This window comes from Cibotium barometz, chromosome 11 (genome assembly GCF_041138505.1).
Source record: "Cibotium barometz isolate CiBa-2024 chromosome 11, ASM4113850v1, whole genome shotgun sequence".
In the NCBI taxonomy this organism is placed as follows: Eukaryota; Viridiplantae; Streptophyta; class Polypodiopsida; order Cyatheales; family Cibotiaceae; genus Cibotium; species Cibotium barometz.
In genome coordinates, this window is record NC_141056.1 from 53977628 (window position 1) to 54001624 (window position 23997).

A 23997-nucleotide genomic window follows, 5' to 3' on the forward strand; every position below is an offset into this window, starting at 1 on the left:
GAAGCAGAATAAAAGGAGCATTCATGATTATGTGCAAGAAATAAAGAAGTTTGCAGATGCATTGGCAACAATAAATGCCCCTATGCCTGATGATGATTTGGTGGATATTACCTTGCGTGGTCTTGGCAAGGCATATAAATCTTTTGATACATCCATCTCGGTTCAGAGTACAGGTTTACCAGACTTTGATGAGTTGGTTTCACTCTTACTTGTTGAGGAAATCAAACTCAGTGATTCATTTCTGGATGCGTCTACTAGCCATGATGATAATGGCAGAAATCAGGCTTTCTATTCGCAAAGAGGTTTTAGAGGCAGGGAGAGACTCGCATCACGTGGCCGTGGTGGTAATGGTCGTGGATGGCAGGATAGGTCATCACAACAGAATTTTCAGCCCACATATGGTGCTAGAGGTGGTCGTGGATATACACCTCAGAGAGGCTGACGTAATCCTCGTGGTAGAGGACATTTGCAAGGCCAACAAACATCTATGCAAGATGTGGAATGCCATTATTGTGGGAAATATGGTCATATGGCGAGAGATTGTTTCCGCAAACAGAATGATTTGAGAGGGGGTAGAGCACAACGTGGTGGTAATTATGGTGGAAATTATACACAACATGGTGGTGGAAATTATGCATCAAGCAGTAATGATGGCACTGCAAATCATTTGTTCGCCATGAAACATGTCGTTGGATCGATGATGACAAATGCTGAAAATGATGATACTTGGTATATGGATTCTGGAGCATCAAACCATATGACGTGTCATGGTGAATGGTTTGAGCATATGAAGCCTATGGATGTGAAAGGCTATGTGGAAATAGGAGATGATACCCAGCATGCCATTACACATGTTGGAAGTGTACCATTGGTTATGCACAATGGTCAAACAAAGTCTATGTCAGATGTACTGTATGTGCCTTCTATCACAAAGAGCTTGGCCTCAGTTGGTCAAATGGTGGAACAGGGATTACAGGTTCGTTTCAACGAGCATGGTTGCTTCGTTGAGGACTTCAAACATGGATGTAGAGTCATTGCTAAAGGCAAGAAAGAAGGCAGATTGTTTAAGCTGGATGCTGGAATTCCTGAGTTAAAATCAGCCATGTTCTCTAAAAGCAAAAATGTGGTATAGGACATTGATATGTGGCATAAGAGGATTGGACATGTCAATATACAAAGATTGAAGAACATGCAGACAAGAGGCATTATCAGTGGATTGCCTAGGTTCAAGTATGATGGGAATATGCATGTTTGTGAAGCCTGTCAGTTTGAAAAGCAGGCAAGGTTGCGGTTTCCTAGAGAAGGAAATATGAGTAGCAGGCCACTTGAGATAGTACATAGTGATGTATGGGGTCCTGCACAAAACCCATCTATCAAAGGCAGTTTATACTATGTGACATTTATTGATGATTTCAGCAAGATGACATGGATATACTTTCTCAGAGAGAAGAGTGAAGTATTGGAAAAGTTCATTGATTTCAAAGCTTTTGCAGAAAAGCAATATGGCTGTTGGATTAAATGTCTGAGGACAGATGGAGGTGGTGAATACACCTCAAAAGCTTTTGAGCATTTCTTGAGGAAGCATGGAATAAGAAGACAATTGACTTGCAGGTATACACCTCAGCAAAATGGTGTGGCTGAGAGAAAGAATAGAGTCATATGTGAAGTGGCCAGGGCGATACTTAATGAAAAGAGCATGCCAGATTATTATTGGGCAAAAGCATGTGCTACTGCAGTGTATATACTAAATAAAACACCTACAGCAGCTATACATGGAAGCACACCAGAGATGCGGCTTACAGGTTATAGGCCAGACATTGGACACCTCAAAGTTTTTGGATGCATAGCTTATGTACATGTGCCTGATGAAAGGAGGAAGTTGGATCCTAAGGCAGAAAAATGTGTATTTGTTGGATATGCACAGGATCGTAAGGCATACAAATGTTACAATCCACAAACTAGGCAAGTCGTTATCTCACGAGATGTGGTCAGGTACATGGTTAGTACAGCACCAATATGCATTGGATATGTTGGCAAAATATAGCATGACAGGGTGTAAGCCTACGAGTACACCTTTGGAGCAAAATGTGAAGTTACGGGCTGATTATGGGTGAGGAGTTGGATGATCCATCTATATACAGAAAGATGGTTGGTAGTCTTATTTACATGACTATCACACGCCCGGATTTGAGTTATGCTGTGGGGCTAGTAAGCCAGTTTATGCAGAGTCCCAGAAAACCACATTTGGATGCAGTGAGACGCATTATGAGATATGTAAAGACCACTGCACATTATGGTCTACTTTATGAGAGTGGTAAAAGCTTGGACATACATGGCTACACAGATGCTGATTGGGCAGGTAGCTCATATGACAGGAGGTCTACTAGTGGATATGCTTTTACACTTGGAAGTGCCGTGGTGAGTTGGAGTAGCAAGAAGCAACCTACAGTTGCTTTATCCAGTACAGAGGCTGAATACAGAGGTGCAGCCATTGCTACTTGTAAGGCAGTATGGTTAAAGAATCTCTTGGCAGATTTGGGTGAGCCTATTGATGGCAAAGTTGTCATTCATTGTAACAACAGGAGCAGTATACAGTTGGCCAAGAATCCAGTATTTCATGCGAGGACCAAACACATAGAGGTCCATTATCACTTTGTCAGAGAGAAGGTGCTGGATGGTACAGTTGATCTTCAGTATGTGAAGACTGATGAGCAGGTGGCAGACATCTTTACAAAGCCACTTAGCAGGGAGAAGTTTGAGTACTTCCGTACTATGTTGGAAGTACATGGGATGAGCTTGAGGGGGAGTGTTGAGAGTTTTGATATCCCAAGCTCATCTACATCTTCTATGGCAGTACATCATGAGCTTGAGAGGGACTGTTGAGATTCAAACTCGATGTCAGTGTGAGCCAGCTATGCTATGTGCTGGCATGTTAGGTAGGAACATGTGTGAGACATAAATGACCGCGTGTCCAGCTGGTCATAGTGTGTGGACATTAGCTAGGGTTAGTAGTGTGTGGACACAACTCATAGGGTGTTGTGTGTATTATGGATTATGGCATTATGCATTGTGTGAGAAGGGAGATGGCTTCCCTCTATGGTTAGGGTTTGCAATATACATTAGGGTTTGCTCCTGCGTGTGTGTCTCCTCCCCCTCTACCGTTCTTTCAACACGCCCTTCATGTGGATAGGAAAGAACTATCAAAGTCAGAGGGGCACATCGTCGTGCCCATGCAATCTTCCATTCCTATTTCAAAGACCTCACACCTTCATCACAGGCATGTGTGCTTGATGCTTTGATTGATCTGCCCAACACGGCCAATTTGCAGGGCGCTTTCCGATATTGGAGGTCGAAGAGAGAGGAGAGCTGGCATGGCAGTGCTACAAAGTGTTCGTTATTCCTATATAGTTAGTAAGAAGAGGAACTCTGCGAACGCTTTGGCTGCTCAACGGGCTATTGTGGCAGCCATAAGTAGCTCCCAAATGAAGGGTAAGGTTAGTGCCACATCTCGCATCCTTTCCATAGCACCACACGCACTTAGAGTTGGGTCTATTAGACGACAAAGTTTAGATGCCAATGAGGTTGGTGCTTTGTGGGCGAGTAGTGGTCGTGTAGCTAGGCATGATCGCCTACTAGATGAAACCACGAGAACCTTGATAGAAAGTTTTTGGGAGGAGAAGTGTCGTGCCTCGCCAGTTTTCAAGAAAGCTTTGCGTAAGAGAGTGACAAGAGGAGTGTTCATTGAGCACGGTGCTTGCTTTCTTGAAATGACCCAAACTGAGTTGTATTCTCCGTTTGTGGCTTCATATCCAGAGCTTAAAATTGGGCAAAGGTCATTTGAGGGGTGTAAGCCTTGGTTTGTGAGGTACTCACGTCAGCATGACACATGTTGTTGTCGCTACCATGTTGAGTTCAAACTTTTTTATGATGTGTTCCGTTCTCTTAGTGGGCATAGAGAGTTGCCTCGTAGTCCTCGTGATTTCATCCACTCTCTTTTGTGTGCACGCATGGAGGATGCCCAGTTCCATAGGATGCCTTGTGTGGAGAGCAATTGCACATCATGTGGTTCACTTGCACATCTACAGATGGTAGACCTTGATGCAAGTGACCAAGAGATAGTGGCATGGCAACGTTATGAGTATGTGACACACCAGCTCCAGAGTGGACAGTCCAGGAAGTTACAGCTCGTGGACAAACATACACCACGTTGTCACTTCACAACCACATTTAGGGAGCAAATCTACCCCTATATACGGCACAGTCATTGTGCCAAGTGGTAGGATCGTCAGTTCCGAGCATGCCTAGCAGAGTTTCCTATTGGTGTGGTCATCTCTGTGATTGATTTTGCAGAGAACTACACCTTCACACCTTTTCAGGAGATACAATCTGAGTATTACTTCTCAAAGCAGGTAATGGTTATATTTCATAATATTTGTTTTGTGTTTGAGCTACATTACTTATTTGATTTTTTGTGTCCTAAACGTCTGTATTGCTTACCTCACCAAGTTGCTATTATGATCCACATTAGCTATCGACATGCAGAGGCTCATGTAGATGGGATAGCGAGTACCCCCGAGACCCGTGTCATTATTCGAGAGTATCATTTCTATATCAGTGATGATCGTTCACATGATGCACATTTTGTGCAACACTGTTTTCATCTCCATGACGATTTTTTAGGAGATTGTGGGATCATACGTGGCCAGCGATGGGTTTGGTTGGATGGTTGTGGGGCACAGCTCAAGTCATCATGACAATTCTATTGGCTCTCCAGGTAGTACTCATGGTTCTCTTACATTTGCAATTAAACTAAATTCACTAGAACATCTTAAAGAAAACAATAACTAAGACTATCTTTTATGGATTTATAGGTGGCATGTGCAGTCTAGTATCAAAGTGATTTGGTCATTCTTTGAGACTGGTCACAGGAAGGGAGAGCATGATGGTGCGGGCGCATGTGTGAAACGTGTCCTGAGGCATCATCAGCTCTACGGCAGGATGCTCAGCGGTTCAGAGATGTGAGCCACGTAGTCGAGTGGTGCTCCCAACATTTGTGTGGGAGTGCAGCATCATCGTATCCCAAATGTGATGCTCGGATTGTCAGGAGATTTTTTTGGCATGTGGATGGTGGCATGATTGACCATAGAGCCTCCCATGATTGTGACACAGTACCTGGCACCTTGGGCTTACATTCCATCAGGAGCACGCGCATGGCGGTCCCCACGATTTACACACGACGGTTTGCATGCTTCTGTGGAGCATGTATGGATGGCGATTGGTCACATTGTGCCTCGAGAGGATGGGCAGATGCATGGATACAGACATTACTCTCCCCCAGGCATCCTTCATATCCAGTGTTGTCTGATGAGCACACAGGTCCTGCGTTCATGGTCAGTTATGATGACCTGACAGATTTGCTACAGGAGGGTGATGTATTTACTGTTATTGCCAGTGAGGAAAATAGCGAGGGAGTAGACTACTATCTAATGAGTTGCACTAGGCCAAAGTGCATCCTTGACCAAGATACAGTGGATGATCATGGGTTTTCTTATGATGCCCATAGCATGATTGTGGCAGGCCGGTTCTACCAGCAGATTCGACTTCATCGGGGGAGTCTTGAGTTCCAGCAGTGGAAGTGGGAGTTAGAGGCATTTCAGTTCTCTCATCTAGTGGTTGCTACCAGGCTCACTCTTGATCGAGTACAGAGCCGAAAACACAGTTCTCACCCTCGTTTTCGGCTTTGAGTGGATGACCATGAGAGCATTCTAGAGCAATTGAGAGCTAGAGAGGGTGCTGCTGACTAGATCTCTATCTTGATAGTGACTAAACTCAGACTAGCTGCGTTAGCTCACTTACATTGTACTTAGATTTTTTGGGAGTGACTAATCTCAGAATAGCTGGGTTAGCTCATTTTCAAAATACCTTGATCTTTTGAGTTAGTGGCTAAACCTAGAGTGGCTCTGTTAGCTCACATTCTGATGTACTTAGTTGATGTTTATATCATTATGAGTTTTCTCATTATTGAGGATCATTGCATTTTAGTTGATGTTCATGGTTTTCTGATTTTTTTACACTTTGGCTATCATATCGTTTGTTGAAAATCACCATCACCATGTCCCCCCCATATGCTTGCAAAGTTTGGTTCCCATCGGAGAATGTTTGGGTACAATGGTATGGGGAAGGCTCGGATTTTCCATGGCCTCTTAAGCACCAAGAGACTTGAAAAATCCGCACTGGGTGCTAATTACCAATCCAAACATGCCCCGATTGTGACCAAACTTTCCAAGCATGTGGGGGTGGGTCCCTCCCACATGCTTGCAAAGTTTGGTCCCCATCGGGGCATGTTTGGGTATGATGGTATGGGGAAGGCCCGGATTTTCCATGGCCTCTTAAGCACCAAGAGACTTAAAAAATCCACACTGGGCGCTAATTACCAATCCAAACATACTCCGACATTTTGGATCCCATCGGAGCATGTTTGGGTAGGCCCGGATTTTCCATGGCCTCTTAAGCAACTTGAAAAATCCGCACTGGGCACTAATTACCAATCCAAACATGCTCCGATTGTGACCAAACTTTGCAAGCATGTGGGAGTGGGTCCCCACGTGCTTGCAAAGTTTGGTCCCCATCGGGGCATGTTTGGGTACGATGGTATGGGGAAGGCCCGGATTTTCCATGGCCTCTTAAGCACCAAGAGACTTGAAAAATTTGCACTGGGCGCTAATTACCAATCCAAACATGCTCCGATTGTGACCAAAATTTGCAAGCATGTGGGGGTGGGTCCCCCCCCACATGCTTGCAGTTTGGTCCCCATCGGGGCATGTTTGGGTACGATGGTATGGGGAAGGCCCGGATTTTCCATGGCCTCTTAAGCACCAAGAGACTTGAAAAATCTGCACTGGGTGCTAATTACCAATCCAAACATGCCCCGATTGTGACCAAACTTTGCAAGCATGTGGGGGTGGGTCCCCCCCACATGCTTGCAAAGTTTGGTCCCCATCGGGGCATGTTTGGGTATGATGGTATGGGGAAGGCCCGGATTTTCCATGGCCTCTAAAGCACCAAGAGACTTGAAAAATCCGCACTAGTAGGTGCTAATTACCAATCCAAACATGATCCGATTGTGACCAAACTTTGCAAGCATGTGGGGGTGGGTCCCCCCCACATGCTTGCAAAGTTTGGTTCCCATCGGAGCATGTTTGGGTACGATGGTATGGGGAAGGCTGGATTTTCCATGGCCTCAAGCACCAAGAGACTTGAAAAATCCGCACTGGGTACTAATTACCAATCCAAACATGCTTCGATTGTGACCAAACTTTGCAAGCATGTGGGGGTGGGTCCCCCCCACGTGCTTGCAAAGTTTGGTTCCCATCGGAGCATGTTTGGGTACGATGGTATGGGGAAGGCCCGGATTTTCCATGGCCTCTTAAGCACCAAGAGACTTGAAAAATCCGCACTGGGCACTAATTACCAATCCAAACATGCTCCGATTGTGACCAAACTTTGCAAGAATGTGGGGGTGGGTCCCCCCCACATGCTTGCAAAGAGGTCTACCTCAAAGGTAGGATCGTGAGCCGGTGCCGGTGTACTCGAGAGCTCACGAGTCCCAAAAGCTGCTATAGCCCGCTCTCTCTCTCTACGTCGTGCTAATGCAAGACGTCTCTGTCTGTAAACCCAAAATCTATAATCTGCAATGGTACGTGTCTGCCACTCTGCTCGTGTAAGCTCCTCCGCTGTAAGGACACGCTACTCATGAGAAGCAGCACTGCTGCTAGCACCATCACCCGAGGTGCCACTAGGACCAGCACCACCCACACGCTCATATGCTGTGATCTAGCTCTCATGTAGGACTCTCTGGTATGCATCAAACTCATGTGAGCTCCACTCAATCTCTGGAGGCACCTCAGGCTCCTGATCTCTATCATTGAAGGCGTCGAGTCCCAAGTCAATAGCTGATGTAAAATCAATAGGCTTGCCAGTCCTAGCATCTACTCGAACAAGGCCTGGGTGAAGATCATCAATGCCCAAAACTCTGTATGTCGCTAGGTCGACGCGTGCACGGCAAGAGGGACATGCTGAGAACCGTACTAGCTCTTGGGTGATGCAAGACAATGGAAAAAATGTCCACATCCTAGGGCATATCCACCAGTAGTGTCAATGTCCTCGTCGATACATAAAGGGTAGCAACATCCAGCCATTTGAAAGTACAACTAAACCATCAAAAATACAACCCATTTTTGAAAATGCTAAAATATCTCAAAAAACACTATTTTTTAAACTAAAAAGAGTATGAGCTCCTAAAAAGCTAAAAAAAAACTGTTAAAAAGTGCAAGTTTTACACTTCAATACTTTGAAAGATGATAGAGCTGCTCATAAAATCACACATTTTTTGAGAAAAAATAACTCAATTTGCAATAAAATAATAATGTCCACAAAATTGGTTACAATGAGAGGTCTTATGCCTCTCGTGTTAAATCTTTGACTTTCTCCAGAAGAATTTTTTTGGTTTGTTCTCGTAGATGACCCGACTTTTTCAAGGTAAAACCATAAACAAGAACTTCCACATCCTCCATGCTTAGGCTATCCACGCGACGTTGACTACGATTTGCTTTCTTTCCCTTCTTATTTACTCGAATCATCTCTGGATAATATTTTCCTGATAATGCATCATCTCCATTGACCTTGTACCAGTGGACCTCAATTGAGCTTACTTTTCCATTTTCCTCAAGGACTTTAAGTACCTTTGCCAACCAAAAAGGACATCCGCTTTCATCATCTGTTGCTAACACTGCAATCATTGCACCTACAGTGAGCTCCTCAATATTTCCTTCCCACATTTCCTTCTCTTGCAGTCGTCGTTGACTAGTCCTTCTAGCACCAACATACGCTTCGCGAGTCTCCCCATGCACCAATGTTTGAAATTCTTCAGGCAATTCTGTTTGTTGATTTGGCATTTGAATATTATCATCACGGTCTTCAAGTTCTTGTACTCTCCAAAGAAAGGGCTCCAGATTTATCAGTGATCTTGAATTGCTTTGAACTTCCTCAATCAAGATTTCTTGCTCATGAAAAAATGTATTCCACCATCCAAGTGAGCAAGCTGGAAAATACACATGTGCTGATTGTATGGTCTCTTTAATTTCTATCAAACATTGCTGATAATTGATGGCTCGCTTTTCTTTTTGAGCTTTTGCTGCTTCAATGCTTGATGCCAAAAGCATTTTTGCTGCCTGAAGAATTTGTCGTTCTGGGACACTGAGTAAAAACTTCAAACCATCCTGAGGATGCCATGCCTCTGAGTTAGAGTACTTCTTACACCACAAACGTGTTTCAGCTTCTTTTTCTTTTATTTTGAATTGATGTTGGAAACTATGGTCATTAAGCTGAGCGAATGCAGGGCTTGCAAAATCTCCACCTGTTGCAAACTCTCTAAAATCATAGGTGCCTTTCAAAACATGAATTTCTGGCATAGGATCATAAGCTTCTTTAAGAATTATGCACACCTCTGGAAGGTCAAATGCACTTTTCCTAGCAAGTTTGACTGAAAACCTACTAAACATCTGATCAATTTGATCATGAGTGTGACCCACCAACAAAAATCCAAGTTTGACCTTTTTGAAAACTTTCTGCTGCACCAACATACTCAAATAAGCAAGCACTATTTGATTTTTGTTTTCCCTTGCCGTATTATCTAGCTGCACATAAAGTGTGCTAGGTAATTCTCCTTGCCATTCACTTACTATTTTCTGAATTATGGTGATGGTCAAGTTAGGGTCGTTGTGTAAATTTGGAAAGTTTATAAAAACTTTTGACGTCATGATGCCATTAAAGATGAGGGCTCCAACAACATGTAGTTGTATGAAATTCTCTTCCTTCAAATTCTTTGGAGCACGCATAAAATGGGGTATCAATGTCTTCTTTTGATCCATTCCATCTATGACTAATCCCAAATACATTTCTTTCTGCTCAAGGCACTTCTTTCGATGCTTTGCTAGCTTTTGACGCTCTGTACTTTGTTGTTCTCGATGAGCTTTAAGTGCTTGTAGAATAGGACCTGAAAACTCAAAACAATGTAAAGCTAGTTTAAATTATACCACTTGGAATTCTCATTCATAAATTAAAACGTACAAAAAACACAAATCAAACATACCTTTTTCTTCAAATGTCTTTGCAACATCTCTTTTGGCTTTGAGCTCTGCACAAATTTGACAAATCCCCATTCTAGTTTTCTTGGGAATTTTCACATCAGCAAAATATTGTTTCCAAACTCTAAGAAATGAAGTAAATGAAAGAGATGACATGTTTCTTCCTTTCAACGTTTCCACGTAGAGGTTGTAAACTTCTCCCTTTGTAAAATTATCAGGCAAATGGGTGAATTTTGAATTTGGCATGCGCTCACCATTGTAAGTGACAAATCGTTCCATCCAGCTCTTGAGAAAACACAGCTGAGGAGTCTCACGTGTACTAAATGAGTACCGTGAATCTTCTTCCACCCGTTGCAACTGCTTTAAGATCTTTTGCATCCGCTGATTGCTTAAACAAAACACTTGAAAAAAACACTTTCGACACACAATCGTGCCAGAAACTGTATATTTTATCTTCTCTCCAGACCTTAATAAAAAACCATGTAATGCTGTATTTTGTTGAGCACGTTTTAAAGCAAAGAAGTTTTCACGTTCCTGCTTAATTTTTCTGAATCCAAGTGTCCTCAAGCAGTTTTTTTTACAACAATACACCCTACATGCCTCTCTCAATGCATTGCGATGCAAAAACTTGTCTTTTCTTCTCAAGGGAGTGGTTGTCTCCACACGAATAGGCTGAACTAATGATGGAGAAACTGGAACATCGGTATCAGAATTTGATAAATTAGCAAATAGTGGGCTTGTAACATCATCATCACTGATAGATTGGCTCAGACTTTTAGGAGTGAGTACGGATACAGGCACTTGAAAAGAGCAAAATGAGCTTGAGAGAGACTTTTGTTGCCCTGCCATGACTAGGAACTTCAAACCTCTAAGTTTCTCTAAAAAACAATGGTCTAAGCTACAAAGTGGAGTGTAATCTCAAATCCAAATAACTTACTTTTAATGCTTAGATTCAAAAATAATAATATTAATATAAATATTAAAATTTATTAATTATTATAAAAGATGGGACTTAAAAGATGAGAGGAAGTCCTTTTTAGAGACACATTCCAAGGGTCTGCCGCGCTAAGAGAGCCACAAGAGCATTTTTTTTAATTTGGAGCATTTTTCTTGAGTTTAATTCTGTAAGGTATGCATTTTCTTGATTACTTTGTTATTTGTTACAATTTTGAATTTTTCTTTCATTGTCATTTGGTTCAAAGTTTGCTACGAGGAAATTATGGCTAAGAAGAAAAACAAAAATATTATCTAAGGAGGTAAGTGATTTCAAAAATAGACTTTTTTTAAAAAGGTATTTTTTTGAAAGAATTGTTTGTCTTTTAAATACACCAAAATACCAAAACGAAGATTTCATACGTAAATTAAGAAAAAAAGAGGTTGAAAAAATAATATTTTATAAAATAAAGATTTAATCAATAATTTTTAAAAATTATAATGACTTCATTTTTTAAAAAGCTAATTCTTGTGTTGTATTCTGGAATACAACACAAAAATCGATAAGTTGCCATGTTTCTTGTGTATTAAGTAGTTTGTATTCTAGAATACAAAGCTTGAAGTCACATTTTTAAAAATTTAACACTTATGCACTTTGAGATTGTATTCCAGAATCCATTGCTTGTACAAGTTGTATTTTGGAATACAGCTTCTCTCAACACTTGAGTTGTATTCCAGAATATGAAGCTTTTACAAGCTGTATTCAAAAATATATTTTTTCTCTGTACTTGAGATTGTATTCCAGAATACACAATTTCAACAAGTTGTATTCTAGAATACAACTTCTCTATACTTGAGACTGTATTCCAGAATACACAGTTTCAACAAGCTGTATTCTAGAATGCAACTTCTTTCTGCACTTGAGTTGTATTCCAGAATACACAGCTTCAGCAAGTTGTATACTGGAATACAACTTCTCTCTACACTTGAGTTGTATTTTAGAATACAGAGCTTCAATAAGCTGTATTCTGGAATACAACTTTTTTTTACACTTGAGTTGTATTCCAGAATACACATCTTCATCAAGTTGTATTCTGGAATACAACTTCTCTCTTCACTTGAGTTGTATTCCAGAATACACGGCTTCGGCAAGCTGTGTTCTACTGTAAACCAAACTCAATGTAAACCATTAGAATAGACCTTCATGCAAAAAAGATTTGCTTTTTATCTAATTTTAGAAGACATGCAAAGAAAGCAAAAGCTCTCGAGTTCGCGTCGCGCGCGCGACTAAAAAACAGCAAACTGTAGTTTTCACATAAAAAACAGAGGAGGAGCAGCCCGGGAGTATTTCAACCAGGTGTCCTGAGGTTTTACCCCCCTTTTGAAGCCAACGGAACGGTCAGAATCTCCATCAGAGCAACGTAGCAAAAGATAGATTTTGGGATAAAGCAAAAGCTCTTGAGTTCGCATCGCGCGCGCGCGGTAAAAAAACAGCAAACTGTAGTTTTAATATAAAAAACGGAGGAGGAGCGACCTGCAAGTGTTTCAACCAGGTGTCCTGGAGTTTTACCCCCCTTTTGAAGCCAACGGAGCGGTCAGAATCTCCATCAGAGCAACGTAGCAGAAGATAGATTTTGGGGGTAAATTTTTCTCAAATTGTGTTCAAGAAAGAGGTTCTGTAAGTACTTTGATGATACAAAGGATCCTAATTGTTTTGGGTTTCATCTATTCATCTCTTAGTGCTTTCTCCTCTCTTTTATATCTGTGTATTGTGGTTAGAAGCTTCTTGTGAGTTGTATTTTGGAATACACAGCTCTAGAAAGTCATTTATTGAAATTCAATTACAAAACACATCTTTGGAGGAAACAACCTGTTGTATTCTAGAATACATCTCTCTCTCCCTCTTTTTCTCTAGTGTGCTGAGGAGCTCTCTCTCTTACATTCCTATCTCATGTTTGCTTACACATCTAGGTTCGTTCTTGCATGGAGGTTAACACACTCTCTGTCTCTCTCTCTTTCTCTCTATGTCTATTTGTTCTCTTTCACTTTTTGTCTTTCTCGTTTGTTTGCCCTACATACACGTTTACTAATCTTAAATGTTGTTTCATTTAACAAATCATATTTTTGAAAAATATGATTTTATCTCTATTTGTTTATCTTAGCAATGAGATAATGATTTTTTATTGTCTTGTTTAGGTTTAAGATGGCCTCACCAATACGTGATGCTCGAACTTCTAAGAAGCAAAAGAAAAGTAATCAAGCAACTGCATCTGTCCCTGTGGGTGGCTCAGGACGTTCAGGAGTCTTGACACCTTCTCGATCTCAACCTGCTCCAGTTAGTCCTCACTTTCAAGCACCTCGAGTGACTGTGACTCTTCCAAACCCTGATAGACGTCCAAGTGAGCCAAGAAGACAACGTTTAGCAGCTCACCAGTTTTCAGAGTTACAAGATCAACCACCATCAAGCAGAATGGTTTTAGCTACTCATGGACTTCCTCCATCATCTCAAGGAACCACACCTTTAACTCAACATCAGCAGAAAAAGTCTTCAAGCATGGAAGCTACAACTCTTTGGAGTAGTGCAAGAGGTAAAGCACGAGAAGGATTTGCTTGGACAATTCAATTTGGCATGGTAGGTAAGCATAAGACAATCGTTGAGCCAAACACACCTTTCCTTTCTATTGCGGAAGAAAAAGGAGACTCTGAAAATACAAAGTATTTAACTTATGGTCGCATTGTTGAAGTCAAAGAAAGTATATCTCGTGGGATCATTCATCATCTGGTAGACAACAACAAAGGAAAGTTTCTTGCAGTTAGAGTTTTCTCTGCTAATTTTCGGCTTGAAGAGATGAATCCTGTTTCTACCCAGCAAGAGTTTAGAGATGCAATGATTACTCGCAAACGGGTATGGATATCTTTCTCTCGACCTTTTTTTCATTAGTGTTAAAAAAATTTCTTATCTTTGTGTATTCTAGAATATGTAGAGAACTGTTATTCTTTTTTAAGTTTGTTTGAGTCATGTCTTTCAAACTCATATATTGAAATACGTAGAGGTCAAGTCAACTCTAGTTTGCATGTATTCTAATAAACATGAAGTTTGTCTAGTCTAGTTTGTATGTATTCTAGTATACACGTAGTTCAAAAAACTTCTTATCTTTGTGTATTCTAGAATACATTGAGAACTATTCTTTGTTTTTTAGTCTATTTAATTCTTGTCTTTCTAGCTCATATCTTGAAACACTTAGAGGTCTAGTCAAGTCTAGTTTGTATGTATTCTAGTATACAAGAAGTTTGTCTACTCTAGCATATGCTAGAATGTATTCTAGTATACAAGAAGTTTGTTTTGTTTAGTTTGAATGAATTTTAGCAAGAAGGAAGTTTGGCTTACTTTTTATGTCTGGTTTAAAGAGTTTACCATGTATTCTAGTATACAAAGAAATGGTTAAAGTGTTCTTACTTTTGCATAAGTTACTCTTTGTTCTTACTTTTAAGTTCACTCTATCAAGTCTTAAAATCCTCTTCTACTTAGAATGACTTTTTCTTTTTCTTTTTTTGTAGTCTTTTTCTGAAGCATTTCAAGAGCATCATGATAATTTGTACAATTCCAACCACTCCACTGATGATTCTGATTATGAAGAGAATGAAGGTACAGACATAGATGACTCAGAAGAAGATGTTGAAGTTCTTGAAGAGACTTCTAGATCAAAGTCTCAAGATGTGAGTGATACTTTGCTTTCTGGACCTGGAGCTCCAAAGTCTGATCCTTCAGAATCTTCTGGTCTTAATACCATAAGAAATAAAGCCAAAAAGTTTCATATGGTTGATGAGAGACCCTTAATTTTACTAGTGTCTAATATAGAACGTCCTCCATTAGATCCTATTTCAAATAAGAGACCACTAGAAGTTCGAACCATTGTCCCTGGACATGTGAGTAATCTTAAAGTAATGATGAAGGAGAAACCAACAACAAATGTTTTACCCCTTCTTGTTCTTGTGGATAAGTCTTCTTGTGTTAAGAAAGAGAGTTTTGAGAGATCAAAAATCAATCAATACAAATACTTTGTCTTGGGGGGAACTCACTCTCTCATTGCTAAAAAAGAGTTATGTGCTGAGTATCCTCATGTAGAGAGCTATAAGACAGTCCTAGCATGGGTCTATGCTGGGTTAGGTGATGATGATGCAAAGCTACTTGCCCTTGATCACAACATTGATTCCGAGATGCGACTATCCATGTCTTTCTTACAAAAGATAAGATTTTTTCACAACGAGTGGATCAATCATATTCAGCAAGGTCATAAAGTTGATGAAGCTTTCAAAATCAAGCTTTGTGAGCAAGTTGGTCTTGTCACAAAGAAGTCAAGCAAAGCTGGACGCTCTGGAAAAACAAATGTTCGAGGTCATGACAATTTCTTTCAGTTAGCCTTTCGTGATGGAGAGATATGGGATCTACAAGAAGACATTTTCAAGCTTTGGGAGGAAGGTAAAATCAAAGGGCAAAAAGTAAAGCTCCCACCTGGAAGTCAAAAGGGCAAAGGAACAGGGAATGAGGACACTTTGAAGCCAATTCCTGAAGAAATGCGTATCACGAATTGGCGAGCAATGCAAGGAATACGCGAGAAAAATATTATCATACCCATCTTGGCACGAGTGAAAGGAGGTTCTTTGACACTCGATGAAATGGCAAAGGAATTAGAACAGTACGTTGCTAATTCTTCTTTTTAAATCTACTTATTTTATTTCATGTAAAGTTGTTTTTTTATTTTGTGTTTTTTTGAAACAGGCAAAAGACTTTCTTGTACATGCAAAGAATCATGATTGAAAAACTTAATTGCAAGGATTGGAACGAGGTTCAAATGTTTCATCCCATCACTAGCCAGCCAAGCTCCTTAGAGCGTTTCATTTATCTTTTCAAAAATGCAGTAAGTAAACTACATATTTGAATAGATTTTTTTTTATTTAAGTGTTTTTGAAGGTTTTGTAAAAATTTAGATCAAATATTTTAAAAAATTGATTTTGATTTTTGTATGTGTATTCTAGAATATATTTAATGTTTACTTATTTTCATTTTAACAAGTCTCGAGCACCTCGTGCTCCCATAAAGAGCATTCCTCAAGAGTTTGAGCAACATTTGAGTCGCGCAAGGGCAGAGCGGAAGAGATTAGAAGAGGCACAAACTTTGGAGACCATTCAAGAGGCAAATATTTTCATTTCTGATGATGTGTCTGCAGAACCAGTTCAATATTTTGTTCATGAAGGCAAAGTAGAGAACATGGAATCGTTTGTGACTGCACAACATTTTACTTTAGCCATTGCTGATGCTCCGTATGGATTTAAGGCACCACACTCAATACACGATGAAGTAAAGTATGGTGTAAGTGCATATAAAAGAGTCATCGACGCTTTCAAAAAGGTCACAACGGCTGAATCATGGGCACTGGTAATTTTTCATGCTCATGATCAAATCTCTGCTGCAGAGAAAGCATTCGTTGACAATCAAATGGTCCATCAGCTATGCATATGGTATGTTAAATTTCAAGCATTCTTTTGCAAGTTACAAAAGCTTAAGTTAAAGCCTAACTTTTTCTTTTGTAGGACAAAGCCTAACATCAAAGGCTAACTTTTTCTTTTGTAGGACAAAGCCTAACATCAAAGGCTATAAGCTTGACAGACTTTCTTTTGCTGCTGAGTTTGCTACCATTGGTTTCTGGTCTCCTGCGGGTCCGAACAGTAAAGGAAATTTTAATTTTGCTTCGAAACCTAACCGAACAAATATTTTTGATAGACCAAGCGTGTGTCGAAAGCTCAGGGATCTTTCTGGTGATTCAAATGAGATCATGAATCCTTATCAAAAACCACAACTTTTGATGATGGATTTAATTGAGCTTCTATCTTTAAAAGGAGAGTGGATCATGGATCTTTTTGCGGGGACAGGTAATCATGTAACCTTAACTTATTACATATTTTATATTGCTCATTTAAGTGAGCTTTACCATGTTGATTCTTTTTTTCTTAGGAACAACCACTATTAGTGCTCTTAAAAAAGGAAGGAATGTTGTTGCTATTGAGCTAGATCCAGTTCAAGTTCGTTTTATTCAACAACGAGTCACTGCAATGAAAGAATTGCCGGACGAGTTTCAAGAGGTTGGAATGAAAAACATGGCAGCAAACCCAAGAGTGGTGGATGCATCTGGAGAACCTCAGTCTCCCTTTGGACCTGATGATGAAATGCAGTTTGCAGATCTTGAGCCTTATGAAGATCCACATACTGTGGATATTGATATTCCTCTTACGGAGTCAACACCACTCATTGTAGGACGCGAGCAAACTGATGAAGAAGTTAGTCATGAAGAGGAGGAATTTCCTATGCTAGAATAGATTTAGACACTTGTAGTTTCAAACAATTTTTGGTATTTAAATCCTCATTGGGGGTGTTCAAGGATTTCTAGGTTTTGAGAGTGTTTTGAACAACATTTGTTTGTATTCAAAACTAGCATTACAAATCTTTTTGAGGAGCTTGCGTTTTGAGATTGGTTCAAAAAATTAGTCAAATGTTGTCTCTATTGAAGCATTTATAGGAATTGTCTCATAATAAGACTTGTTTTTTTAATCAATGAAGATTAATTTAATCATGACATTGAAGTTGTGCGATAAAAGTAGTTATATTTTGCTTTCTAGTAACGATAGCAATAATTTTGTATTCAAAGTGAAGCTCTTTGTTGTGAGTCTCTATTGCAACTTTTGTGTCATGTTTTTTTGTTTGAAATATTCTAAGATTTTGTAGGGATAGGCTTGTACTTAGACATCAAATAGTGGAAAATTTGGCAAATTTTTAATTTAGCGAATGAATCACTTGCAAGTATGTTTTAAGCTAAGCAAAAAAGTCTCTTTTTAAAGTTCTACTTTATTGGGCACGTCAAAGATTCTTTTGGTGCTAGATTTGGATTGTTTTTAAAGGATTTTTTTGGTCTCTCAAAACTACAACTCACGATCGGTTGTATTTTCAAATGGCTGGGTGTTTAGCACACATCACGTAGGAAGGGTGGTGCATCCTGAAGGAGAGGTCATTAAAAAACCTCTGTTAACAGGCTGTGGCTGTGGTTATTAATACTATGAATAAGACTGCATTGGATGCTATACGTGGTCTTCTTTTGAAAGTGATATGCTCAAGACAACCAACATTGTTTATAAGCAGACATTGGATGCTACTAGGTGTTAAAGTCAAGTAAATATTTGCATTTATGTTGGTTCATATTTGTATGTACATGGTAATTGGTTTTTAACATAATTAGCATGTTGATATATATCAAAATATATTTATGTATGTGTGTATGTACTTGAAAAGTGTGGGTGTATGGGCATAGCCGATGAAGCATCCACATCCAGGATGCCTTTAGATCCATATAAATGGCATTGCCTACCAACCTACTACTAACTCTGCTTTTGTAGAATCCCGATGCCTACAATGTACCACTACTCTTCACAGCAGCCGTGGTGGGGTAACGATGGGCAACCCGGCCAGACTATTCTAAAATTTAGGGGTCTTAGAATGGGCAAGGGAGATTGTAGCCATGTTAGAAAAAAGAGGGAGTCTCTAGCGGGTGGGCCCCTTCCTTCATACCCTCTTGTAAGCTTGTATGAGAGAGAGAGAGAGAGAGAGAGAGAGAGAGAGAGAGAGAGTGTGTGTCTTTGCAATGAAGCGAGCGCATAGAGAGAGAGAGGGGGGGGGGGCATGTTTGAACTCTCCCTATGCTTCTGGGGAGAGCGGAGAGAATCTCCATGTTTAAACCCTACAAGGTAGAAGGTGAGATGTATGGCTATCAAATACGCTAAAATAAGAAAAGTTAGTTTTAGTTTTTTTCCTTAAAAAAGAATCAATCAAGACCATTTGAAACACTATCGAGACCATTATTTTTCTTTTTAAAAAAACATTCTAGACCATTTAAAAACACCGTCAAGATTCAAATACCTTCAAATTAGTAAGAATATTCTCATTCATAATAGAGCTCATGGAAAAAACTACTTGAGGACCCTATTAAAAAGGTTAATGCAAAGGTTATTGTTCAAGACATTAAATCAGAGGAGTGAGCAATTAAGTTTACATGTACATGCAGTTACAAGTGTACGAGGGTGGTATGCCATGGGAGATTCTCCCGAGAGGGACATGCAATGGGCTCGGGGGTGGGATCAATTGTTTATGGAAGAGTGAGGAGGTTGCATGAGCTTGAGCAATTGGGATGGTGCTAAGAAAGCTAAAGGTTTGGAGGCGTTGGATTGGATCAGGGAGCGCATGGAGCAGAAAGATACTAATGTGTAAAATAGTCAAAAGGAGAGTATTGGTGATGAAATCAAGGTATGTGCTAATGTCTCTTTGGACTTTGTTAAGTCTCAAATTGTTCCCATCCTAATGTGCCCTAGTTTATCCCCGAGGAGAATAGATATTGGTAGATGGTTAGAGGAGGATATCATGCATTGCAAAGGGATCTCTAGGGTTTTTTACCTGGGCAAGGGCTTCTTCAATGTGCTACTCTGTAAAGCTGAATTAGAGTTATTTTCCAAATTTCCCATGTTCATAGGAAAAAAAATTGATACATGTTTTACCCTAGAATCCTCTCTTTAATATAAATAGAAGCCTTTGTTGAAGCATGTCTAATTTGGGTTGAGCTTGTTGGGTTGCCTCCTCGGCCGGCACTGGGGAGGTTGGTGTTGCATGACAAATGAAGATCAATGCAAGGATGCAACAAAAAAGACACTTAGGGCTCTTGTAAAGAATTCCAAGTTGTAGATGAATGTGGGAGAGGGCTTGACAATAATACCACATGGGAACTTTTGGGAGTTCTAGAGTTTTTGTATAAAAGGTGGCCCATTTGAGAGCTAGTGAGCACTCTTTGGTCATTGGGTTGAGAGGCTCATAGAGAGAGCTTGCTCCATAGCTCCATATCATGTGCTCTCCCAAGGCTCTCCATCTCCATTCTTGCTTCAATCTTGTACTCTCTATTCTCTACATTTTCAATGATACGAGGTTATGGTCTACACACTTGCTAATCTAGATTTCTTAATGATGTTTTGATGCTAAAATCTGATTTGTGAATTGTAGAGTGCATGTGATGAAGCTTGTGCATGAAATGATGTGTAGTTGAGGCTTGTGTGATAGCTCTTTGCATGTTAGATTCTTTGCATAAGTTGCAAATTATGCTTAAGTATAGTCTAATCTTGATGCTTTGATTATGTTAGATTGATTGCTTGAGTGTTGAAGAAGGATTGAGTAGGACTAGAAGTCATTAGTGTGTGGTTAACTAATCTTCTCCCATTCGGGATAGCCTCTATGCGCTAACCGGGTTGCATTCACGGATTGACAAAGTGTGTGGGTTGGAGTGTAGCCTCCGCTATGCTATGATGTCCCAAACAATGGCGCCGCTGCCGGGGAACGCACACCTAAGTTAGTGAAGGGTGTTAACCATTACTTCTTACTAAGTGCTCCATTGATTGCAAAATTATGGATTAGGGTAGATTAGAGTAGAGTTTGCAAGGGCATTGAGTGTGTGATCTCAAGGGCGCCTTGTGTGTTTTCTGTTTTTTGATTAGAAGCAAAAAAAATTAAAACCCCATTGCGGTAGAGAAATCCCGCCATTATTCAGATTTAAGTACTTTCTGTTTTTGCATCTTTGACGGGGTTGGCGAGAGGTAGGTAGGAAGTGTTGGAGGCGGCCTTTTTTTATTGTTTTGTTGTTTTGTTATTGTGTGGGGGGGCGTCTCCATCAAGCGCAACAAAGAAAAATAGATATATATATATATATATATATATATATATATATATATATATATATACGTGCATCTGTAAGGCGGCCAGCTGAAAGCCTGCAGTGAAGGCGGCTTTTAAAAAATATATATATATATAAATATATATTTTTATATACTGACGTGGCAGCAGCCTGCAGTGGGTGGCGTTGGCTGCATCGAGCGCTGCAGTGCAGAAGGCTGGTAGAAGGAGCAGACAGCGTTGCAGAAGGCGAAGCTGTGGGCGGCCGACTGAAAGTGGAGGCGGAGGTGTTGCAACTGTGGGCGGCCAGCATTGCTAAAGGCGAAGCTGTGGGCGGTCGGCTGAAGGCAAGGTGGCCGTAGAAGAAGCTGAGTGTAGGTGGCCGAGCGAAGAAAGTAAGGCGGAGAGGAAGGCGTCGACGTCGGCAGAGCAGTGCAGTGGAAGGCAGCGCAGAGGAAGGTGTCGGAGGCGAAGGCATTGCAGAAGGCTGTGGGCTGAAAGCAAGACGAGAAGAAGGCGAGCGGCCACATGAAGTTGGCCGGTGTGGAGAGCCTGGCTGCGGATGAGCTGGCGAAGGAGCAAGGCGAAGCTGAGGCCAGCGAAGAAGAAAGAGGAGGCGCCTCATCCGAAGAGAAGGTGGGAACGCGAAGCAGAGGCGGTGCATTGAAGACGACTGTGCGCGCCAGCGAAGAATCCGGGAGGCGGCGAAGCGTTGAAAGATAAGGTTGGTGCTTTTTAAAAAATTTTATTATTTTTATTTTTTTATTAATTTTTCATGTTTTTTATATTTTTAAATAAAAAATAATAATAATAAATAAATAAAAACAACAAAACAATCTATATATATATATATTTTTTTTTTAAAAAGAGAAAAAGAGATTTAAAAAAAGAAAGAAAAGAAGAAAAAAGAAAAAAAACCATAAAACAATAAATTTATAAAAAGAAAAAAAAAGAAAAACAATTTTTATTTTTGTATTTTGAATCCATTGTTCATTTTTTAAATTTTTGTAAAATCTTGCATAATTAAAGTAGCTTGCATTTTTTATTTTTATTTTTTTAGAATTTTTGTAATTGCGTGCATAATTAGTAGATTCATATTTTTGTAATTGGTACGAAATTTATTGGTTTTTAAAAAACAAACAAACAAACAAACAAACAAACAAAAAAAAAACAACAAAAGGAGAAGAAAACAAAAGAAAATAAAAGAAAAGAAATAGAAATTAAAAAAATAAATAAATAAATAAATAAAAATCTATAAATTAAGTGTTTTTTAGGAGTCTACTTTTTTGCATATTTTGTAATTCTTCATTTTTTTTAATTTTTTGCATCATTAGTGTAACTTGCATTTTTTTTTAAAAAAAATTGTAACTTTGTGCATAATTAGTATTTTTTTAGCGTAATTCATATTTTTTATAATTAGGAAAAAAATAAATAAATAAATAAAATAGGATAGATAGTTACACCACACATACTCATTTTAGTTGCCTTCAGTGGTTAGGTAGGGTAACAAATTGAAAATAAAAATAAAAATAAAAATAAAAACACATAAAAAACCAAAAAAAATTTGACCTTATGCACTTGCAGTCGGGACGTCTTATAGATTCTGCCATAGGGCCTAGGGCACCTTCTAGAGTACCTACGCAGGAAAGTGGGACCCAATCGGTAGGAAATTTGGCAGATATTGCTGAAACCCTTTCTGAATCCCAATCCGATACCCTTTCCTCCAGAACAACTAGTTCATTGTCCATGGACAATCTAGGGCCGTCAAATAGTCATCCCTTAGCCCCAAATAGGACACCCACAAGATCCTTTAATCCATTTGAAGCCGACACCATGGGGTTAACACTTAATGTGAGACTCCAATATGTCTACACAAATGCTCAAGGAGCTGAGATCTTTAGGGACCCACAACAACGGTATCTTGTTAAGATCGCAAACATTTTCTCAGAACTTGATAGAGCACCTCTAGTCAATGACCAGGGTAACATGTACATGGGTGGAGATGGTGTTTGCTATACGAAGTCACCTACCATCCAGAAAATGTAGACAAATTAGGGGAGCTCTCTAAAACCGAGTTCTTTGACTTATCAAAACTTTCCAGAGCAAGGGAGTCTAGAGATGACTGGCTCATTGAGCCGGACATGCCTGGACCCTCCAACGCCCAGTCCTCAAAGCCATCCATTGATGATTTACTTCTTGTAGATCTAAATTTGGAAAGGGATAGGAAAGGCAAGAGCAAAATGGATCAGGGGGCTGAGAACCAATGGGAGTTTGTACGACAAATTCCAGTGACAAAGGTCTTACAGGATGACCCACTTCAAGAGGTCTATAAGGACTCGTTAGAGGGATATTATGCCACAACTAGATTGCCACAGCTCGATCTTCCTCTAGCACTGGTGGTGGTAGTTGAGAAGCTTGCAGGACACATGAACCGAATAATTGATAAATGGGCCAATGAATACCAAACCTTAGATTGGAAAGAGAATCAGGAACTCACGTGGAAAGGACAACCATTATTCATGGAAGTGTTCTCAACAAATACAGCCAAACCAGGAGAGACAGCCTTTCTTGGAGAAACTGTTGCTCCTCCCCTACGAGAGTTCATTAGAGAGGGACCTTCAACATCTAAGTGGACCACTGCTAGTAGCCCAACTCTAGCACCAAGATATAGTCCTACACCAAATGTGCGACCACCGGTCACACCACAACAACATCTTTCTCACTATAACAATCGGAGGGTAGGGGAGCCAACTCGGCCTCCCATAAATGCACCTCCTGAAATGCGGGTGACAAGATCTTTGGAGGGGTTTGGTGAGGCTGGTAATAGGGGACCCACACCAATTTTGGATGCATGTGGACCATCTTTCCAAAGAGAGGAACAATTCCCACTGAGAGTGAGAGGCCGTAGGCCCTATGATGAGTATTCACGACAAGTAAGGCCATCAACTCTTCAGAAACTGGTAAAGAAGTATGAAGGGTCAGGAGATCCATACGACCATGTAGCAGCATTTAGGCAAGCAGTTCGAGCCGAGCAAGTGGCTGACAAGCATACTCAAATTGAAGGATTTGGACTCACTCTTGAGGGAAAGGCCCTTGCTTGGTTTCAGGCACTAGAGGCTTCAGACAAATCTTCTTTACGAGTTTTGGAAGAGAGATTCATTG

At 40.1% G+C, this 23997-nt stretch overlaps 2 protein-coding genes across 2 annotated transcripts; one reads left to right on the plus strand and one right to left on the minus strand.

Moving 5' to 3' along the window:
• Positions 1 to 8131: 8131 nt before the first annotated feature.
• On the minus strand, positions 8132 to 11002 carry LOC147634336 (uncharacterized). The gene is made up of 3 exons (XM_086805662.1): positions 10151 to 11002; positions 9814 to 10054; positions 8132 to 8210 (listed from the first exon to the last, which is right to left on the minus strand). Exons 1-3 carry the CDS (start codon positions 10992 to 10994, stop codon positions 8132 to 8134), a joined length of 1164 nt encoding a protein of 387 aa, XP_086661788.1. The 5' UTR covers positions 10995 to 11002.
• A 3889-nt stretch (positions 11003 to 14891) lies between these two features.
• On the plus strand, positions 14892 to 16752 carry LOC147634337 (uncharacterized). The gene is made up of 2 exons (XM_086804576.1): positions 14892 to 15775; positions 15859 to 16752. The coding sequence occupies exons 1-2, from the start codon at positions 14895 to 14897 to the stop codon at positions 16016 to 16018; spliced, it is 1041 nt and encodes a 346-aa protein (XP_086660702.1). The 5' UTR covers positions 14892 to 14894; the 3' UTR covers positions 16019 to 16752.
• Positions 16753 to 23997: the final 7245 nt, after the last annotated feature.